Source organism: Vidua chalybeata, chromosome 4 (assembly GCF_026979565.1).
Source record: "Vidua chalybeata isolate OUT-0048 chromosome 4, bVidCha1 merged haplotype, whole genome shotgun sequence".
Taxonomy (NCBI): domain Eukaryota; kingdom Metazoa; phylum Chordata; class Aves; order Passeriformes; family Viduidae; genus Vidua; species Vidua chalybeata.
In genome coordinates this window covers 32,981,505-33,005,479 of record NC_071533.1, presented here as the reverse complement: position 1 = coordinate 33,005,479, position 23,975 = coordinate 32,981,505, and the positions used below count along the sequence as shown (strand labels likewise).

The window sequence follows — 23,975 nt, the reverse complement described above, 5'->3', positions numbered from 1 at the left end:
ATTGGCTAGTGCTATAAATAAATGCAGAAATGGTTATGTTTCCTTCTCTGTTTTCTGATAATTTTTCATGGAATTGGTTTCTACAGGACTTCCTAAATACAGGTGCTATTACAATATTATATTTTCAACAAAAAATGTTTTTCAAGTCTCTTGTCAGTGAAGGCAAAAGACAAGTGATAATTATAACATTAAGATCTTTCAGCCTTTTGTAACAACAGTTGCCTGAATTTCAATCCGAGTTCTGCAGCTAAAGCATTAAGGAGTCAGGAAAAAGTTATTTATGCTTTTTGTTTGCTTGTTTTTAGGAGGTTTTTTTTTTGTTGTTGTTTTGTTTTTAGGGTTTGTTGGTATGTTTGTGTGTATGCTTTTAAGTGGATTTTGGGAACAGAAAGACTTACTAGCTGGCATAAGATCTTAGAGAACAGGCACTCATGAACCATGTTCTGTTACTTTTCATATTGAAACATTCTACTAAGTATGTGAATAATGTTTACAACAAGTTCAAAGCAGAATATACAGAAGATAATGACAACATTAGTCATGCTAATGGTGATGTGTGCTGATTTTAAAATTTCTGTAAAAGAGCAGCAGAATGACACTGATGAAAAAGGTTTTGTTACATCATTATAAGGAAAGTGGGATCAATGCCAGAAGAGTAAAAGGCACATTACCTAGCTGCATTTCAGCTAATTCAAGCAACTAAGTAATGTTATACATTAAGTACAGAGCTCACTGTAGTTCATAGATAAAAGGCTTTTTGCTTGCTTTAAAAAGTTTTTTTATTTTAATTCGGTTTGAAATAGGCAAACAAAATAAATACAGGCTTCATATGGTCTTAATTTTAAATTATGGGTACCATTTGGCATAATGCTCATTAGTTTAGACTTGGAAGAGTTTTGTGGCTGCTTTGAATAAATACACAGAACTTACGGAAGCAAAAGAGAAGGTTCAAATTGCACATTTGTTAATGGTATTAAATTAACCAAGGCAGTCTACAGCTGAGTAAGACCTTCCTCCTTTCCTCCCTTTAACAACATAATCTATTATAAAGTGATAGAGAGTCTACAAATGTAACATCTTCTCATACTTTTTAGCTTTTAAAACTTTTTATTCAGAGTGATATTGTGGCTTTTCTTTACTCATCCTAAGAGACAGTAAGGAACTATTTAGCCTCAATAAATTTCATATACTTCACTATTTCTCTTCCTAGTAGCCTGACTTGGTATTCTAAGACCACAAATGGCTTTTATGATTGTGTACAGTTCCCTACAGGCCATTTAGGCCATCAAAAGAGTTGGGGATTGGATTTTTTCGTGTATAGGGAAAGAACTGAAAGAAATAGCCCTGCTTTTACTATTTTTCCTTTAACTTCTTCAGAAAACTCAAATTCAAATATAACAACTCTTTTCCTAAATGTGCTAAATTTAGACCATTAAACTCTTTTGTGTAATGCACACCGACCCAATGTCCTTAGGATTAAGAAATGAGAATTGTTGGTCAAGGCACTGTACAGCTGTCACTATATTTTTCTTTTTCCTAACAGAACCCTACTGCCCCACTCTGTTTTAAAAATGCAATGATATAATTTTATCTGTTGACTTACACATCATTGATCATGATTTGGGTTATTTCTTGATTCATTTGGAGTGATGTAATTTTGCATTTGATTTCAGTAAGTTCTGAAGATATTTTTGAAAGATATCACAAATGTATTTATATTAGAAAGTACTTAGAAAATTATAACAGACAAACTGTTTATAATTTTATCTAATTTTAACCAAAGGACAGACAAAAGTAGGTTTATAGCATAGTGTCTAGATAAAGAGAAACAATGAGAAAAAAGTGCTTTCATAATTTTCAGTAAAGCACTTGGGATGTTTGCATAGTAGAATCTGTTTAGTCAGCTAAAATCATGGAAGTGAGTAGTGGTAAAATGAATAAGGATCTGGATGAAGGGGAGATGATATGGGTTCAGTGAAATGGGAGAATACCAGTTTGAGAAGGAGTTATTATTGAAGCTCTCCAAAAACCAGCTGGGAAGCAAACTTTTTTAAAGATTGGAATTGGAGGACCTTAAAGCCTGGTTTAGTAAAAGTGATATGAAAATTAATGTTACAAAGTACAAGTTCGTATACTTGGTTAAGAGTAAGAAACTATGCTTGAAGCTGAGAAGTAATCCACTGGAAAGAGCAGAGTCAAAAAATGTTGTGTGGACCTGTCATTTACAGGGCAACTGTGAGGAACCAGATGAGATCAGTGCACAGATGTATTGACTGAAGTCGTTCAGGAAAAGATATGGATTAGTTGATAAATTCCAATTCATTAGTCCTAAATATTGTGTGAAGTTTTCTTTCATGTGTTTTAAAGAAGGATAAATTCAAGCTGGAACAAATGCAGTGATAACTTCAGTAAAAAAACAAGGTGGGAGGAGCCAGAAGAACTTGGCTCAGGGCCATAAAGCAGGATGAAGGGTTGGAGAGTTGGCAGAATGGCTTCAGCAGCCAAGGAACGTATCAAATCCCTTCAACTAGCTCTCAACCAGTGGATGAATGTCTCATATTTAAATTATTAGTTTTGATTTGGTTTACTTGTTTGGGTTGGTTGGTTAGTTAGTTGGTTTTGGTTTTTCTTTGTTTAAAATCTTTGATATTTTTGAGTCTTTTCAGTAAGTTTTCCTTTTTCCTGGTCAGTGTTAAAGTTCTAAAATGTCTTCCCAATAGTTAATATTTATTCTGCTTTCTTTCCTTTTGTCCTATTTTATAAAGCTTTATTTTATTTCCAACCACATATTTTTACACAGTTGTCAGTTGTTTTTGTCTCCTAACTATACTTTTAGCTTTTATTTAAATGTTTGGGTTGTTTTGGTTTGGGTTTTTTGTTTGCATTTCTCCCCTTTATCTGAAAGAGCGTATCCAGTAACTGTTGTAATTAAGAACCAGGGATGCGTGTCAGATTGATATTGCATCTGGAGGAGTTACAAACAAACTCATTAATATGGTGCACCATAGTAGAGGATCTATGTTTCTAAAAATAGCAAGTTGTAAAACATAGTCTTTACTGACTACTTATAATATTACTGCTCTGCAATCAGCAATACCCGCATTTACTTTTTTGTGTGGTGATGGTGTCAGTAAATAGAATTAATTTCGCTTCCAATTTTTCTAAAGCTTTACTTTGCTTTTTCATTTAATGTTAAATAAACAAAACCTGTGTGACTAAATTTCAAACAGTTATTATTGATCTACAAAGGCAACATGGAGGGAAAGCTAGAAGTCATGCTAGTCAGGAATGTCTCTTAGTGACACAACTTCAGTACCTGTCCAAAGTATTTGCTCTCAGAGCCATATTTATTTCTTTCAAGGAGAAAAGAAGAGATGGTAAATGCATCATTTACTTCCTGGGCCAATGTTTTCTATTTCCAAAGGAATGTCACAGTGCCAGAACTCTGAGACAAGTGCTGCCCTGTGCACCTGACAGCTTTTGCACACCCCTTCCACCCCCAGCGATGTTTACCTCTTTCTCTGTGGCTGCATACAGGAATTTTCAGGGAGTTACCTGCCAAAGATTCTGCAGCAAGTGCTGTCCTCTAAGCTTGGGGCTTTTTGGGTTGGGTGGTAACTTTTTTTTTTTTTCCCCCAAAAAGGAGAAAATATATGCAATAGTTTTCTGTCAAGAAAATAAGAAAAGCTATAATGTAACTTATATGCCTTTTTCCTATTAAATATTAATATGAATATAATATGAATATATGTAATTGTCTAGTTTTATGAAGGTTTTTACATAAATGTTCACTATTTTACAGGAAAGCAGTGATTCTAGCACATTTATTAAAATAGGGTTTTTTTTATAACTTTTAAAAAATATATAGCATCAGTGCATTGACTAGTTCCAGGTAGTACAATTGTTTCTTATTTTTTTTAAATTCCGCATTTGGTCCTTTTGTTACAATAGTCATGAGATAAAAATTGCAAATGGCATATCAATATTGAAGACTGAGAATTTTTTCAGAAATTCTTTGAGAGTTTTCTCTGGCGAAATTAGTGTTGTCATCCTATGTTATTACTATTGGTTTTTTTGCTATTCTTATCATTATCTTAATTATTATTTATTATAAGATTATGATTATTTTTAAAACCAAGACAGTTAAAAAAAACCACATTTGAACTCTTGGTGTCAGCCAAATTACAGCCTCTCAGTTTTGATTTCAGAATATCATCTTTGCTCATGTAGGAAGTCTTAAGCTTTATATATGACAGATGCTCTCTTTTCTAGTGTCATCTTCTAAAAATTATAAACATCTGTAACATCTGTGACTGGACTTGTTTATGTAGGCATTCATAGTAAAGTTAATTTAAGTTAATTGAAAAAGGACTTTTAAATCTTGTAGAATTTAAATTGCCTGTGTCAGTTTATCATGTGAAGGTTAGCAGTTTTTATAGACAGCCCTATAACACCAACTGATTTCATGCCTTTCCTAGATTGAATAGTGATTTTGAAATATACAGATAATATAAATTTCTAAATGAAATATCAGAATACTTACCTCACTTTTGAGATCTTTGCATAGTGACCTGAGTAAAGAAGCAACAAAATATGTCTTCTATTAGTTGGCTAGCAGAAGTTCTGAATCACTCAGGAGCCATGCAGCAATGTTTCACTGTCTGAAAGATAAGTGTCACTGAAGAACCATCTCCTGTAACATAGAAAATGAAGTGCTTCTGTAGATGCAGTATATTTTAAAAAGTACAGTAAACAGCAGAAGAATAAATTTAATTTAATTGGTACATTTCATTTTCCTTAGTGCAAGGCATTGTGTCAGTTAATGCATCTAGTTAAGAAAGGTCAGCCTCATTTGGGCATGTCTGGTGGGTACTATCACTGATGTTTTGAGTCATAGAGCACATTCCTTTTGAAAGAAGAAAGAATCAGGGGGTCTCTCTTTAGAATTAAGTATAAAATTATTTTCAATCGCATTTTTAAAGAATTTAATTATTGAACAGCTAAGCTTACTTTCATGCTTTTCTAATGCTTGCACTTGTAGGGGGGGTGGAAGAAGGGTGGGGGGCAGTGTTAATTACAAAGTATTGCTTGTATGAGGCTGAAATGAACCTATGGAAGATCTTAACTTCTTAGCTTAGATCTTTCCTACAATGAAAGAGTGAATGTCTCTTATATGAAAGTATTTTCATAATTAAAAGAGAATAGACCCATGATACCTTTTGTAGTTTATTTGAAGAATGAAAGATAAAAACCAGAGATTTTTCATGCTTTAGCAGCACTCAGCTGCTAAAATTTGGCTGGAAAAAATTTATTTGGATGATCTTCAGTTTCTATGTAGTTCTTTTGTCTAATATGAGAAAATCCTTACAAATACAGAATTTTGGTAGGGTATGTTTAGTCAGGCTCACCAAAGGTGAAAAGCTAACTCTCAGCTGATCAGCCTGTAACTTGAGGCAATTACACAAGAGGGAAGAGTATGCAGTGTTTCATCAGTTTGATGTGTATCACTTCCATTTTTATGCAAGTGTCCAAATGAGTTCTGGGACATAGAAGTGAAATGGCCTTCTGTTAAAATTGGAGCAACTTAGTAAATAGATGAACAGAGAAAGTTTCAAGGTCTGGACTCCTATCACATATGTCTGAATTTTTTAAAGATTTTTTTAAACATTGACTAATGAGGAATAGTTAGTTAGTCTGAAAATATAGAATAAATGTTCTGACTAGTCCACTGTGCCTGCCTTAACTGTCAGATCACTTGCAGTGTCTGACTTTGGATACGCAGTCATGTGTATTACAGTCCTACCTCTGGAATTCACTTTCATGTTAAATGCTGCTTCTTAAAGGCTGATACTTGTCAGTCAATTTAATTGAAATGTCACGCTGACCTTTATATAAAATACGCTGAACTTACTGGGGTTTTTTAGAAGCTCTTTTTACTTTTGTTCCTGTTAAAGTTCTTAAATTACCAGTATACAAAAAGTTCATGCTAATTAAACTCATGAAACTGCCTGCTCATTGATCTTACAAACAATACATTTTTTGCAGACGTAGTTCAGCTGAATCTGCCTGAAGATCAAAAAATAAGCATCACTGCAGCAACAGTGGGACAGAGTGCTGTCTTAAGTTGTGCCATCCAGGGAACCCTGAGACCTCCCATCATCTGGAAGAGGAACAATGTCATTCTGAACAGCTTAGATTTGGAAGATATCAGTGTAAGTAACAGATAGTTCTATTTAACAGCTTTTTATGAAAACCTCTCATAAATAATAGAAAAGTGATGCATAACAAGCTACATACTCCTGATGTTTCAAAGAAAAGAAATGGAAATTATATATGATAAATTATGCCTGGTTTTATTTGCTATGTATTTGAACCCCTGTTAAATATAGAGAAAATATGTTTCACAGACCAATAATTTAAAAAAAAAATAGCAGTAAAAGAACATGAGGGCTAAGTTGCAGCCCAAAATACAGTCAGCATTATACATTTAGGATTGTACAGTCTTCATATATTTAGAAGAAATGAGAAATCTGTGACATGAACATTTTCATGTACAAACAGATCATAATAATAGTTTTCTTTTATAATAGTTCAATAGAAATCTATTTTTCCCCCAAATAAGTATTTAATAATAAAATTAATTGTTTTGCCCCATTCCTCCAAATATTCAGCACTGTATATAGTACCTCTCAAAGAATGAAAACCAAAATATTAGTATAATTTGTAAATCTTTTTTACAGGAAGGCAAGCGTTTGCTACCTAACATTGCCATGACCTAAAAGTAACAGAGGAAAATAGAAAACTAGTATTAGCATTACATCCTCCAGCAAGCCTGAAAATAGGCTTTCATCTGTATTTTGTATGCTTCTGGGTATGGTCTCTTTGTTTTGGCCATTTTGCATTAGCAAAGTTCTAAATGTGGACAAATTGTTACATTGGCAGTTGTGCTGTCTGTCTAACCCAAGTGAGTCTGAAATCACCTGAACTGTTATGTGTGTGAAATATTGCTACAGTCAAATATCTAGTTTCCCTATTTTTACTTCTTTTTTTTATTAACGTTTTATTTTTAAGGTGGAAATTGTTGCCATACATCTTCTCTCTATTATATCTGTTTTTGTTAGTTCTGGTGGTAAGCTGAGCTTCCTCAGTGTGGTGCTTTGTAAAATAATGGACAATTTCAAAGCTCAAAAGCTCATCTTGCTTTGAGTGATGGTTTTAAGTCCCTTGAGAGACTTAGGATAAACCCAACATAATCTGAAAATTTCTCTGTTAAATAAGAATTGCTTTTGTTCGTTTGATATTAATCACATGACTTACATTGAAAAGTGTCTTGCCCATATCCACAAGATCCTGTCTACAATATTTGTTACCTTTCTGTAAATATTCCTGATATTCAAAACCATTATTTGGAGTTCTTACTAATCAATTCTAAGTGTAATAGCTGGCATGAGCTGTTGATAGAAAAAGGAAGATGCATCTGTACTCACAGAAATAAAAGGGAAATGATGAATGGAAATGATGAAGCTAAGAGCTTGGCTTCAGACTGAAAGGTTAAGTTGGCTTTTTTGCAGACATGAAAAGAGCAAGTGATTTCTAAACTGGATACATACATTTTTGACTATGAAAAAAGCCAAACAAAACCAAAACACAAAAACCAAAAAAAAAATACCCAGAGAAAGGTCTTGTGCTGGGTGCAGGTGCCCAGGAATTGGCAGTAGGGGCCACAGGTGTGGCCTCTCAGGGAAAAGGACAGGGGATGTCACGTGCTGTATGCAGCCCTTCCCAAGGGACCATCGACAGGGCAGCGGCTCAGAGACACCCATGGCACCTCTGAAAGAACATTCAAAAAAGGGAACAAAAGAATAGCAAGAGAGAGAGAGAGAGAGATTAGAGAACAAAAAAGAACAAGAAACAGAAGAGGTAAGTCTAAAGCTGGAAGAACAGAAGGTACTCCTTGGTGAAACAGATATCCAAAACATCTACATTTGGAGCAGGTTTATCATGAAGGACTTGACCAATTTTCTGACCAATCTGGTGACTTTTTATCATCCAGTTATGGCAATGGTTGACAAGGCAGGACCAACAGATGTCAGCTATCTAGACTTTTGCAAGGGCTTCTATATAGTTCCATGCAACATCCCCCTGGATGGATGGATGGATGGATGGATGGATAGGTGGATGGATGGATGGATGGAGGGATGGATGGATGGATGGATGGATGGATGGATGGATGGATGGATGGATGGATGGATGGAGGGATGGATGGATGGATGGATGGATGGATGGATGGATGGATGGATGGATGGATGGATGGAGCAATGGAGCCAGAGGTTGTGGTCAACAACTCTGTCATTGTGTCTAAGTGGAGGCCAGTGACAAGAGGTGTCCCTCAGGGGTCTGTCTTTAGCCTAGTGCTCTTCAACATCTCTGTCAATGACACAGACAGCGGGATCGAGGGCACCCTCAGCAAGTTTGCAGATGACATGAAACTGAGTGGTGCAGTTGACACATCTGAAAGCTGGAATGCCACCCAGGGGGACCTGGACAAAACTGAGAAGTGGATCCACAGGAGCCTCACTGTACATAAGCAAAAATTAAGTTATAGTTTAGTCCCTTAACAGTTTAGTTACAATTCAAATACAGAAAGAGAAGGTCAGATTCAATATCCATGGAGTAAGGCACTAAAATTAATAGAGCTCAAATATATATATGTGGGATATTAGTCTCTCTTTCCAGATAAAGTTAAACAGGGGGGAAGAACGAATTAATGGTGTCTGGAATAGAAGAAGAAACAACAAGAGAATGGAGAGAAAGACATTGAGTTAGATTAGTCCCCAGTCCTTCTTTTCTTCAAAATTTATTTTACTTTTCACTGTTTTCACAGATTTGATTTGTCTCTCTTTATTTCTAGATTCTATACTCCTTGTATAATATAAGATGTCCCCAGAAGCATTGTAATCTAAGTTTTACTATGGCTACATTATAAACTATAATGATGTTTGCCTAACTGTGGGAATTCTTAATTTACTTAGTTAAACGAGAACCACATCTGAGCATCTCAAGACTAATAATGTTGTGTAAAGAGCAGTGAATTTTCTGAAAGTGACAAGGCAAACACTGACCTGGGAAGATAGATAGTTAGAGTTTTGGGGTTTTTTCAGTGAAATGGATCAAACATCAACATAACTGGAAGTGAACACATGTATAGGAAATCAGTCAGACTAAGCCGTAGTGACAATGTGATTTTGTAAATCATAGGAAGTGCTCATACATAAAAACGAAGCTTTTGCACTAACCAGTTCTCGGTATGAATTAAGCTATTTGCTTTGAGGAGGGACAAACGCAGAACAATATAATGTCCTAGTATTTTGTCAAATGGAAAAATGCAACAAGAAGAAAAGGAGTCCAGGTCTAAACTGAAATTGATAGGGTTTTTTTGAGGTTTTTGTTTTTTTTTTAAATATTCTAATCCTCTACTGAAAGTGTACAAGATATCTCTCCAATGCTGTTAACTGTGGAGCAGCTAAATATGAGTCTTGATGATGACTAGGGTCTTGTATATTGTAAGACATTTTAAAGAAATATTAAGAAATACTGCTTGACTTTCAAAGGATGATAATAGAAATTTGTATTTAAATAGTATATTTTAAAATGTTCTATGAAGTGTGTGTTAATAACATTACTGGTAATATCTAGCTGATAATTTTAGAAGTCCTTAGTACTCCTCAACTCTTCTTATGATACTTATATCTACTTTTTGTAGAAGTACTGCATCTTGCAACTACTCCTTCTCTTACTGATAGGAGGCAGGGATAATTAGCACCCATCTGAGTGAAATTATGAAAAATTATATGCCTCTGCATATTTTACTTAAATTGTAATATAATTATGCTGTGACTCACTACAGAACTGATATCACAGAGCATTTTGATGATATTTCAGTACACATATGGAAAGTCTTTTTTTTCCTTGCTGTTATCCTGCATCTTAAATTTAATATTTGCCTTTACACTTTCCTCTTTTTTTAATCTAACCTACTATTCATTAGAGATAATAATTACTATTTATGAAAAATAGCAGATGTATTTCCCAAATGCAATACATATTACTTTTTTAGTATTAATTAATTCACTTTTTAAAGTCTTTGTAACTTATTTTACTTTTTTGTTTTTCTGATACTTTATTCCAGCTTTGCCTTCAGGTTCTTTGCAATACATGTGAGCAATCATACTTTTCTTATAAGATCTTGCATTTATTGAAGATCTACTGGGATGGTTTGTCCATATGCAAAGTTTAACAGTAACTATTCAAAATAGTGTAGCTCAACTTTTTCCTTTTGGTAAAAGATCATTATATCTCTCTTTAGGCTGCCTTCATAGAAAGCATGTAATATTTCCATTTTGAGGTTTTTGAAGTTACCTTTTTCTCAAAACTTCTGGTTTGTTTAGCTTCTAAAAATTAATTTACTCATTAAAGTTAGCCGTTTTTTGGTGGTAGTCGGCATTTTCTTCTTGACATCTTTGCCCTTCACCCACCAAGAAAACCCAAAAGACTGTAATGGAGAATATCAATAAAAACTGACATTCTCTAAAGAATACAATAGCTTCCATTCTGTAGAGTTGTTTTCAGAAACTGATGACAGAAAGGTTTCCAGATTGTCCAAAACACTAAATACCTTTCCTAGAAAGGACTGTAGACATCTGACCTCTTCTTTTTAATCCAGCTTCTCATTCTGTGTTTCCCCTTTTATTATTCTTAAGAAAAATCTCAGGAGAACCTCATGAATTATTCCTTTCCACATTGTTTTCTCCCATGGGATAGTATGGGCCTACATACAAGCTTCTCTTTATGCACTGTTGAATTGCTCTTAATACAGCACAGCTATGACTTTAATACAATGTTAGAAATGTGAATGTCCTGTCTAAGAAAAATGTGTGTGTGTGTGCGCACATATGTGTTTGTACTTCTGACAGAATCCCAGGTGAACCATAAATTTCAGGGAAATATTCTTCAGTCTTTTCCCCAAATCACATTAAACTACTCTTAAAAATAAATTTTTTTTTTTAAAAAAAAGTTAGGCTATAAACTAGAGGACTTAAATTTAAAGAAATCAAAAATTAATAGTCAAAACCAATAGTGTCCTTGTTCTGGCAGGACATGTTAAATTTTTGCAGTAACCAGGAAGGAGCATGTCTAGGACCCAGACAGTATTCTACCACCTCACATCATTTTTTGAGAATGGGGGAAGGGCTCCCTTCCACATGGAGTAGCATGGCAAAGGGAGCAGTCAGCTGTTTTGGGGGTTTCTGTGGAGGCAGGTGAGTAATCACGTAGTAATAGTTCACTTCTTTTCTTCTTTAATAATCTGTCATTAGTATTGTTGCTGTTACTGTTTGTTGTCTTACTTCATTGCTATTTCCAGTAGATTATTCTCACCTCAACCTGTGATCTTTCCCTCTTGTTCCTCCAGTTCTCCTCTCTAGCCTGCCACATGGCGAGGGATTGGCAAATCTCAGTAGGAACATGGTTTGGCAAGTCTCAGTAGGAACATTACATTAGGGAATACCATTCCTAAACCTTGATAAAAAGATATTCAAAGTTCACATACATTTCTTTATTCTCAAATATCCTAAAAGAGGGAATGCCTGCTTGCAGTCAATGCACTGACTTTCTGATTTGCTGCGGCAAGCTCTGCATGCTCTTGTTTTATTCCTGAGGCGGTTTTCCTCCTCCCTGAAGTGTTGCCATGGGCCATCTTATTGCTTGTGTGAGGGAAAGTGTAGAGGTCGTATGACATGAAGGGAGCCCCAGAACCTACTTTCCTTCAGAAGTGATGCTCCTAACCTCGTCCTTTTTGGACATAACTCACAGTCCAACAATGAACAAATACAATGCCATAGGCAAAAAGCTGGCAGTCTTGTTCAATACAAAATCTGGATTCTGGTCAGTTTATTTTGAGCTTTAATTAGTAAATTGCAGTGCAGCAATTTTGGTGTGTGATCTTCTATGTGGTATTTTGTGTGTTAAAACCATGACATATATATGAAGTTGTATAACTTGATTGTATATGAGGTTCATTTTAAAAGCCTAGTTGCAGGTTTTCCTTGTGCATTATGCTTATGACACCTCTTAAACACATTACATCTCTCAGATATTTTCTACTAATTTTTCTGATGAGGTGGTTGGATTTGATTAACAGTAACTCATCAAAGTCAGCATGCTTCTATTTTTATCTATATTGAATTACCCTTTATCTGTTACAGTTTTTCTTTTAAGTAGGATGCATTATTACCTTTCCTTTTGTATTTCATGAGTTGAATACCAGTTTTGTTTTGTTCTTTTCTACTCCTCTTGTTATGATCTGATTGTTGAGAGATGCCTGAATTAAGGTGAAAATGAGACCATGTGCCAAAATCAGTAGTATGGATTTTATTTAACCGTAAATGTGAGGTACAGAGATAGAAAGAAATAGGGAAGAGCAGGGAAGAAGTGAAGGAGGGAGAGATCAATAAGAAAATAATCACCACACTGTGCATCCAAAGGCATCCCATTGGTCCTTCTTCACCCTAGTCTTCTCAGTATTGGGAGTCCCAAAGTCATTCTGGAGGTGCCACTTTTATGCAGTCCAATTTGTGGGTATCCATGGGTGTTCACAGATGTTCCCATTACTGAGGGTGGCATGTATAAAGCAGCTGTTTCGTTTCCCGCAGTTTGCCATAGTGGGAATTTTTGTCTGGATGCATTAACCAGGATGTGTTAACCAAACTTCAGCTCCTCTAGGCCTGGACTAAGCCCCTTCCTGTTGCAAATTCCTGTCTTCTGTGGTTATCTCAAGTTCATGCTGCTGTGGCCTTGAAAATGTTTGAGGCAATTGTGGTCTTTAAGTCTCTTACATCTCCCTGTGGCTCAAACAGTGTCTTCCTGGGACCTTTTTTTCATTTCACAGGTTGTCCATGGGAGTAATGTGTTTGTAGAAAAATCAGAGAAAAGATAAAAAAGTCAGGAGAATGACACAAGCAATTATACAGTGTACAATAGGTATCCCAACAATTAAAAATGTAATTCCAGTTGCAATCATCAACCCAATTTTTATTATAGCCATTGTCCCCACCCCACAAGTCACAAGAATTAGAATATGGACATCAGTCAGGAAGCTGGCATTGATTTTGGAGTGATTGGAAATACTCTGATATTTGATCGGTGATTTCCTTCTTTTTGGCTTGGGCTTCTTGAAATGATGATGTTGCATTGGGAGTGGTAATGCAACACTCAGTTTCAGTAAGAGTTAACAGTCTACATATTCCTTGTTCCTTTAATAATAACATATCTAATGCCAACTGATTTTGTAAAGCCATTTTTGGCACTGTTGATCTTGCAAGTTCAGCTCTAGGAGCGGATACTTGGCTCAATTACCTGGGGGCATGTACCTGCCATGTAATATTTCCCAAGTCACATTGGTGTTGTGTGAGAACTATAGAAGGTGTAAAAAATATTAGAAGTCCCAAAGCTATATTTTTTTCCCCACTGTATAATTATCACATCTATTACTGATCAATTCCCATCTTTTTTCAGGAGAATGTGTTTTCTGCTGTGTCTTTCTGATAATGAATAATGAAAGATGAAATTTGGGTAAATGGATGGGAGTACTATCCTGCACCTTAGACCAGCATGCTCAGTTAGGAACATCCCAAAGCTAATCCAGGTGGTGAGGGATAGCTGCACATCCAGGTGTCTATCAAGTACATTTGGGGCTTGAATTTAGGAGTAACTTCTACTCCTTTTTGTTTCAGAACTTTTATCATACTTTTTTTTTTTTTTCCACTCTTGCCCATCTTCCCTGTATTTCAAAATTAGTGGAAACCTGTTTTATATTTTGTGTTACAAGATGACTTCTAAAACTTCTTAAGCATCTTTTCTTCACTCCCTTAATATCCTTCTTCCTTAAACTTTTCTTTCAGTTCAAATTCATTGTTTTCTCTGTTCTTTTCTATATATCTATATAAAGATGCAGGTTATGTCTGCATTCAATATTGGTGTTACTAGCAAATTAATTTTGTGCTATTAATTTTTGATTAGTTCATCAAAAAATTGCGGTTCAATTTTTTTTGTATGGTTATAGACATACTCTTCTCACATTTGCTGTATACATCCATCCACTGGGTGAAAAACAGCATCATTTCCGAATAATTTTATTACTAGTTACATATTTATTTCTCCACCTTTTCCAGGTCACTTTGCAGTAGTTTTGCTATCCTAGTAGACTTAATGCTTTTCACAGCTTTCAGAAGAATTATGTGAAAGGGTTTTACAGCACACAGAAAGAATACTGAGCTTTTCAGATTATTATTTTAGAAAAGAAGTCTTGAAAGAGCAACCTGACTACACTACAGCTAGCAGTAAAGGTCATTCCTTCTTAAGAGCATGAGAAAGATACTTTGTTACTAATGGCCTCCTGTGGTTCACAGTCCTGACTTTCCAATCATTGCTATAGTACATTAAATAGGAGGGCCATATCACCAGTAATAAAAATGCTTTGATATTCAGGAGTCACTTTCATTGTACAGAGAGGCACAATTGCTTAAATACAAGAGAGAAAAAAAAAAAAAAGACAAATCCAATTGGGCCACCATCACAAGCAGCCCAGGAGGAAAAATTAGGATAGGTAGGACATAATTACCTGTTGGGAATCTGGCTTACCTGGCATTTATATATTTTCAAAAATAATAACATTTTTTTAAAAAATGCTGCAGAAGTGTACAAGGACATTTACTTAGTACTGACTCAGGAAGAAAATTTCTACCCACATGAAATATAATTGGTACCACTACTTGCAAAAGTGAACATGAAGCAAATTGTTTATCTAGACCAAGTCTGATCATTTTGTGAACTCTGACTGAAAAACAACAGAAGAGGATATATCTGCCATGATTTTCAAATGATGATATTTAAGATTTCTCTGAATCAAACTGGCCAGTGGTCTATCTACTCATATACCTGACACCATATATCCATTCATATCTAAATTTAATTAGATCTACTTTAGGACAGACTGATTTATCTTTCAGCTGTTCATTTTATTACCTTCATGTATATTCTTGCTTCTTTTCTTTTTCATTTTTGTACTGTTCTTACATTACTATCTTTATACTCTAGAGCTGCCTTTTCAAAAGGACTCATTCAGAACTTTTTCTGTTTGGGTATATACAAGAGCCTTTGTATCCATAGCAGAGTGTTCTCATTGATCTGTTCAAAAGGAGAGATAAAGTAATCTAAAGGTTTTCCTAATTTAATATGATTTAGGAAAGAGATCTATTAATGACATCCATCTGATTCTCCTTTCATGTATGCTTGGCTTAAAACTACAACCAGAAGTAGGGAAGTTGAAACAGTGCTTCTAAATAATATCTAATGTGGTTTGGTATAAAAAATTGTCCTTGAGTAAGGAGAATTCAGGCGAGTTTACAGAAGATAAGTGAATCTGCATTCTTTATTTTACTTTTATGGGTAAAGAGAGATAGAAGTGACTAGATTTTTTGACAGTTACTCAAAAGCACCTGCTAAGTATGTTTTGGTTTTGCTGATGAACATTTTTTTTCTAGAACTTTCTAAGGGAAATATAGTAGTGGTTTCAAATTATAAGCATTTGCATATAGTTACTTAATTGAAGTCTTGAAGAGAAAAAGTATTTTTTTTACATAGAAAATAAATTTCAGAGTACCTTAATAAAATCACACAGTCTTATCACTCTCATCTGAAGTATGCTACCTTGTCTGGTTTTAAAGCAGATTTGTGTGTCCATTTTCTTAAGCATTTTATTTCAAATAGTTCTGTTATTTAAGTGGGAGGGGCCTATGTCTTCCTTTCTAGAATATGTGCGACTTCTAGGCAAAAATCTGTCTTTACAGACCTGTTTGTGTTAATGAGAAATGGAATGGAATTGCCATACTCTGGCACAGTAAAATAGCAATTCCATACGACTTTCGTCTACAAGATACTTAAAATTTTGTGCAGCAGTTTGGCAAATGCCATGAATTCTGTGAAGTTCCTATGATTGTAAGCTATAGTTAATGAAAGATGACTGAAATCCTGTTTTGCCTTCACATTTTGAACATGATATACATAATTGTAACATCAGACAAGAAATTCATTCACGAAAAAGACTTTGAAGTTTAACCTGTGATTATTGAACAATTAACATGTCAAAAGGAAGGCAGGGAAGAAAAAGCTGCCTTTTCTCCCACCCCTCTGTATTAATAGAGACCTTATTTCTGACATGGATTCTATGATTAGTTGGCAGCAGCTAATGATAGAGTTATAACTGGAGTAAAATATAATTGAAACCAAGGGTTAGCTAGAGAAAAAAGAACTTTTGTACATTTCAATTTTCCAAAGTAAGACTGTAGTGTATATAAGAAAAATATCATATTATGGTATTTCAGTAATGCAGTATTATACCATGACAGTAGCATAGAATCTTCCTAATGAGTAGTGCTGTCTCATTGTTTAAAATAAAAGCAAAGAACAAGGGTGAAAAAAGAAAATGTAGTGTATATAGCTTCATGTTTTGTAAAGGACTTGCACTTCTAAAAAAAGTTTGGGCCCATTACAGAAAACAGTATTAGAAAAGCAAAAATTAATTACAGGAGACAAATAAGGATCTACTAAGAAGTAAAATTATTTTGGTACATCTTGTAGAAACTTGAAGTGTGCTAACAAAGAGTTAGCTATTGTTGCAGCAGTAGAAAAGTGCTTATTGTGATTGGCAGAGCAGTGGTAAAATCGAAGTAATGGACATCTCAGAGAAGAGGGAACCTGTTAATTTAAAGAGAGCACAGGAATGTGGTCATGACTCAGTGTGATACTGTCATTTGCATATAAATTTTTATATAAGCGTTTCATTTAACTGGAGTTTGTGGTCTTATTTTTAAACTGTGCAAATGAAAGTACTTGTGTTCAATTTTTTTTAGAGCTATTGTAATGCATGGGAAACACGTCTGCCTCTATTAGGTACTTTGCTTTTAAATAATACACAGTTTACCTGCAACAGGATATAGTAAATGTTTTATGTATAACAAATATGAGCATTTAATAATAGCAAAGTGTATCAGCAATATTTATTTGTTAATAGCATCCAGAAAATGTTTATTATGACTATTCACAATCCCTTTTGAAATGGGGAAATTCTAACCCCATTTTATGACTTGAACACAGACCAGTTGTAACAGAAAGACATGGAACAGAAAGAAGAAACAGAAATATCTTATTGATAATAATGTATAGAAAGGAATGAGATTTTGCTAGTTCAGCATTATGCTATTGCCTTTGTGTATGAAAAACCATCAAAATATGTGATACCTGTAGGCTTATCATAACATCTTGGCTTCATTTCAGTAAAAGAACGGAAATCCTACTTGATACAGCTCTAGAAAATACGTTTGTCAATGCCACTATATGTTGAAAAATTTTATTTTTTTACTGAAAACTTTTTGAACAGTCTAATTTTTCTTGTTTTATACCAGGATGTTCTTCCAATGTCTTACAGTTAACCTGACCAGAAACCAGAACCAGATGATACAATGATACTAAAAATATCACAATTCATTTCAGTATAAATGGAAAACAAAACAAACAAAAAAACTAACTCCAAAGCAAAAAAAAATAATTTTTCCTGAATAAATAGTTTCTGTGCTTACAGTAAAAGGTTGCTGCCAATGACCTTGAAGTGTCTTTTCTTTCATTGATGTCAAGGAATCAATCTTGCCAGTAAAGATTTCTTGTGATAAAGAATTAGATTGATGGACATGGATTGTTGTATTAGTAGTTTGAGCAAAGGCAGTGTGTGTGATGCTTAGATAACCAAGATTAGTATTAAATGTAAATTGTCTCAGCTTTCAATATTTTATTAGTGTAAATTCAGCATCTATTTGTAGTACTCCAGTTCATAATGAGTGCTTAGTTCAAGTGACTGGAATTTGCTGTTTATTTAAAAGGTTCTAAGAAGAATATTTCAGAATTATTGACTGTGTCAGTCTTGGCTAAACCGTTATTAAGTGAAGCTGCTGTGCTGGCATTCAAACTGCCAACATTATGACTTTATAAGAAAAGAGAAAAAGATGGCAAGGAATGGATGGCATTCACTTTGTTGTATGTAATCAGGTGTGTAGTTGAAAAAAAATGTTTAGTGTAGGAATTACATACAGAATCTTTCTAAGCATGTATGTGCCCATTTCTTACATGACGTTCTGGATAATAAATTGACACAAGTGGGATTGTATTAATAGTCCAAGTAAAGTGTGACTGGCCCTGTTTTCTTTCTACTGTTGTCTTTAGATAATACATTAATGCTGAATTTAAAATGAGAGATCAACTTTAGAAAAACCATGTGAGTTAAAATATGCTCTTTTTCCCCCTAGTATGCTGAGAATGGGCCAAAGTGAATCATTTTGATTCTTAAATCATTTTAGGGTACTAGGTTTACTTGTTTTTCCCACCACCTCCCCTGATGTATCCTCTTCAGCTGCCACATAGTAGGGGATTCTCAATCAATCTCTATAATTTTTGGTTTAGGTAGTTTTGTCTGCAAGATATTTGAAAGTTGTTTGAAAAGATATTTTTGTTGTTTGTTTATTAGTTTATCACATGTACATAAAGGTGTTTGTGACAACCTGAAATTTATCCCACAGGGCTTTTGTGGATTGCATAAACCTAAACCTGCCTATTTCTCTGTCTCGCTCCTGGATAATTCATAAAAACATGGGATGGACTAGATAATAATTGGATGAAAAATTAAGTAATACAAAAATTTAAGGGTGATTTGTTTTCTTTCTTTTGTAGATTCTCTTGAGTTTGTAAAGAAACATCTGGATAAATTTGTTTCTATGAAATAAAATGGGTTTTTTTGTTTCAAGATGAGTGCAGTTCAGGAACCAAAGACAATTATTTGCAATATAAGAAAAGGTGTTTGGACAGATTCAACTAAAACAGAAATCCAGTGTTTTATTTAATACCAAGATAAAAAACTCCAATAAACTTCATAAATTTAAAACTAAATAGTTGGTAGTATAAGTATTTGAAAACAGATTAAATCTTAGCAGGGTCTAATTATATAGTGTGATATTTTTAGAATCAGAAAAATTTAGGGAATATTCAGTGATTTATTTGCATTCTTTCTACAATTAAAATGTCTTTAAAAAAAGGAAACTAGAAATGGGGATGTGCTTGCTAAAAGCTCATTCCACAAATCTAACTCTAAACTGAGTCACTTTACAGGGTAAATTACATAAGTACTTCTGCTTCTCTTGGTCCTCCTAACACTTAGATACACTTTGGAATATGATCCAAGTGAACTGCATAGTGCACAACTAGTTTCTCTTCGCAAAACTAGCTTGGGGTGTAGTAATAACTACATCTACAAATAAGCTGATTAAAAAAAAAAAAAGGAACAGTTTGGGGGAATGATAATAAACTGTGGTAATTGGGTAATTATTATAAATTCATCTCATTGGTTAAGAGCTTAACTGGAAAAATATGTGAGAAATTAATGTCAAATAGATTTATCTGATTAAATCTGATTATATAACAGTTTGGTTTGCTAAAAAGGAGTAAAAGTTAAATGGTACATGAGTCATACTGAAGATCTCTCTTTAATACGAAGCAATAAAAAAGACAGCTGTATCAGAGCATGCTGAATTCTCCATTTAAAATATACTGCATCTACTCAGTTGGAGATTTTGAATGTCTAAATAAATTAGCAGTTCTTATTGCCGATTCATCACAAGATAGCATAAAATTGCAGAGTTTTTGGGGAAGTAAAAGGTTAGTGATGTTTTATGGCTAGCCTCAAGAGCTCTAGTACTTTGGAAAAGCTCTCACTTATGTCTAGTGTCTGCCATAACCAAGAAAAAAATTCCAAATTCTCTTTACATATCTACCTATCGAATGAAGTCATTATTCTCACTGATGAGCTAACACTGAGGTATTTTATTTCACTTTTTTGTGTCATCCCTCTTCAGGTTCTTAAGAGGCTTGAACAGTATTGGATTTCAAAATTGCAAAACCAATTTTGGATCAACTGGCATTTTTTGAAAAGCACAAAGCAGTTGCATGTTTTGTGTAGAGTAATGGATATTACCATTTATTAGCTGTTACTATTTCCTCATGAAGTGAAATTGCAGTCCTTACTGTATCCCAGAGAATAAAGGGAAAATCATACATATCTAATTAATTATTTAAACAGGTATAGTGTTCTTATATTCATTTATAGTCAGAGTAATAATCTTTTTCTCATATTTGCTGAATACAGCCAAATCCTGCTCAATTCAACTACTGGCCTGGGCTCATGCATTACAAAGTCATATTTTAGGAAGTAAGAATAGAGGGTGACCTCTGCAATGAGCATTTATAATACAAGCTAAGGAAGGTATGAAGACTTTCTCAGCACAGGAGATTTAGTTAGATGTTCTGAATTACTCACCAAATGTTCACCACTTTACCCAGTCATCAGTAGAGTAAGGCTAGTAAAGCTATTTTGCAGTATTGAGATAATACTTTGTAAAATTCAGTCATTATTTGCTTTTTTCTTTGTGTTCTCCCCAGTGTCAAGAAAAGAGGAGCCAATTAAATGCTTGGAATGTCTAATTGTAGCTAGGGAGTTTGTTTTCATGGTCAGCAGAGAGAGGTGGGTGGCAGCTAAAACAGTGAGCAGTGACAGATTCACTGAACCATCCCATAAAAGGATTTTGCTACCCTGAGCTTTCTCAAATGACTGTAAAAGAAGCTTAGGAAGATTAATTTCCTTTGACTAAAACCAGTCTGCATTAATGGTCACGAATTGGTGTCTGGTGTTATATTCTTGAGAACAGAGTTTCTTTTAAGATTTCGTCACTTTCTACTGGATACACTGTACTAGTGCTGATGTTAGACTGTGCACCTTCCTTCTTTAAGCTATGGCATGATTTGCAATTTTCTGTCAGGCTGATTCTTCAACCAGTGGACTTATACTAGATTCATGATTTGTTCTTATTGCAGCTGTAAAATTTGAGACTGAGAGAAGGTATGCAAAATTTGAGCTTATGAAATGTAGGTTTTATTTTCCCTCCTAATCTAGAAGGAAAACTTAAAAAAAAAAAAAAACTTGGATTTCTGCCAAATGCAATTTTTTCAGTGTTCTTTGTGGAATATAGTTTCTTTGTGACAGTCAGTAGTAAAGTGCAGAGTTGCATTGCTTTGCCAATGTGAACAGAGAAACTGATTACTTGGAAAATAGGAGTTGTAACATTGACATTAGCACAGAAAGCATGAGCTGAGTTTTTCTGGTGAATGAACCAAACATAAATGAGTATTTTTAAAAATGTTTTCAGTTAACCCTCAAAAGGATATCTACTCTTTGTGTCCTTGTAATAAAGGAAGTTAGAGATACTGAAAAATATGTAAAATATGAGCAAGAATGTGACATTAGCATTACTGGTACTTCCATGAGTTGACTGAAATAAAATGCAGAAAGCTTGGAGGGATGTAAAGGAAATAAAGGGGAATATGTATGCTGGTTGTGTTTTACAGGCAAACAACAACTGTTGTTCTGAAAATATCAGTTATTGATACAGCCTTCCCCTAGCAAACCAATACAAAATTTTAACTCTTAGCTTCAGATTTTCTACCTGATCAGCTCAGAGACAGATGATGTGGGTTTTTTTGCCTTTCCCCATAAAAAAAAAAAAATCAAGATTTTCCTTTTAAAAATAAGGGAAATGCCCCCACCAGAGTGTTTTATCATTATAATTTAACTATTACTGATAACCATCAATAAAAAAAAAAGCCCAAACAATACATTGTTTTTTCCTTTGTTGTGGATTTGTTAAAGACTGCAAATATAAATAAAGGTAATATGAAAACAATGAATTCATAATATTTGGTGTTCACTAATTCCATTTATTAAGGCTGCAATAAACTATTTTTTTTTCCTGAGGATAATGTAAGTAAGAATTCACATCTTCAGTTCACATAGACTATGTACTTTATTTTTTAAAAATTATTTGTACAAAGCCAAAAACCCCAAAAAGCTATTTAGGAAAGCAATGTATGGGCAAAAAAAATTGTTGGGAAAAAAAAAAAAAGAAAAACCAAAATGGCACAAACCAACTCTTAGCTTCTATGATGATGAACAAATTCAAGCAGTCTGTTTCTTTATATGTTCTCCTGTGGGGAGAAAGCTAGGAACAGTCTTCCTAGAGCTGTTAATGCAAATGCTAGAAAATGGTCATAAATTATTTCATATGCAAAGCATTAGCATATGAAAGCAGGTTATAAACCCCGAAGAAATAATTGCTGATTCAAAACCAAAAATCACCTTTAGTTTCTGTTTTACAAACAGTAAGAAAGCAAAACAAAGATTCACTATAAAATTGAAGTATTTCTTTATTATTTTATTCATTATTTGTAACACATATCACAATTTGTAAAATGTCAAGTTCTTCAGGAGAGCAGATTTGCAGTGGAATCATTGTTAAGGTAATTGTTCATTTCTATCTTTTCATGTATGACAAAAATAATTAGAGTTTCTCAATGTAATTTTAGAAGTACCTTACCATTTCTATTTGAGCAGTAGGAGAACAAAAATTGAGCTTGTAGCAATTTTTTTTTACTGTCATCAAATATATTTTGCAAAATGTAAAAAACCCCACTTTTCTGTATTTGTTGCTGTTGATTTTTCAAGGCTCTGTTTCAAAGATGTTTGTGTGTCAGTATAAATACAGGGTTTTCTTAAATAACTCATCTTGTGAGTTAGTCAATAAAACACTAAATACTTGTCAACATGCAGGGTCAAGTAGCTCTGTACTTCACCATCCCTTTTCAAATGCTGCTTAAAACATTAAGTTCACTTTGTATTGAGTGCTTTGCTTTAATTAACAAAACAAACATTGAACTCAGTATAAAAATAAGCTAGAGACATTTATTTTGTAGTTGTAAAAAAACCCAAACCAAACAACCAGACAAAACTCACCACTACCAACAAAACATACTATCCATAAAATTTTAACTCTCTGAGTGTCATCATGTATGAATTCTATTGAAATACTAATATAAAATAACCACAGGTGTGTTTCATCCATGGTTTCCACGAAGAAGAAGGGAGAAACCATTTGCAGGCACACATTTACTTAGAAAATAGTGATGGTATCTAAAGATATCATATGCCACAATGCATCAGTTAAAGAGCTGAAACAGATAGGTATGCTTCAAAGTAATATCTAATAATTTAGTATAAGGAATGTTAAAGTAAACTAGTCTCCAGATTGCATTGTAGTAGCTGAATATTTATGTACTCCATCCTATGCCCTATTTTGTTCACAAATATCTTTGGCAGAGATTAGGCAAAAATTCCCAATGGCAATAACAATACCCATTTTCCAGATAAAATGTAAGTACCTGTAGTGTGGCTCTTTTGAATAGATGTCCTTTCATCTTCCACTAATAATGCTGTTGAAGAAGAATGCTTTGAAAACGTGTTCAGCTAGTAAGAGGGAAAAAGTAAATTGATCTTCTGCTTCATATATTTTAGAAAGAGATAATGATCAAAGTATCCAATAAGGAAGTTTTTTGAAGTTTGTCAGTTGAGTTATTCTAAAGGGAAATTACATTGGTTTGCATCATCAGTTAGAAACGAAGTCTTAAAGAGGGTACCTTTTCTGATCTTTTCAGTGGCAACATGTAATGGTGTATTGAAGATTTGGTAGAAATATTTTGTGTGTAACCAAAGTGCTAATATAGAAACCTATAGTTATCCTGAGAAAGTTATTGATAGTATTACCAGGTAGGTTTATTTTTAGGTGAGTTGTTTTCTTCTCCCAAGGAACAAGTAGCAGAATCATTGGAAGCACAGAGTTGTGCAATGTGAAATTTAGCTGTCCACACATCTTTGGATGAAGAAATACAGTGAGACATATGTTTTTTGAATAATATTTTGAGTGTATTTAAAG

General features: G+C 34.0%; 1 protein-coding gene across 1 annotated transcript in view; it reads left to right on the top strand.

Moving 5' to 3' along the window:
• FSTL5 (follistatin like 5) overlaps window positions 1-23,975 on the top strand; it is a 273,043-nt gene that overhangs the window by 180,930 nt on the left and 68,138 nt on the right. The window contains exon 7 of the mRNA XM_053941595.1: window positions 6,046-6,212. Coding sequence (XP_053797570.1) covers window positions 6,046-6,212 — 167 coding nt within the window. The remainder of the gene's footprint in view (window positions 1-6,045; window positions 6,213-23,975) is intronic.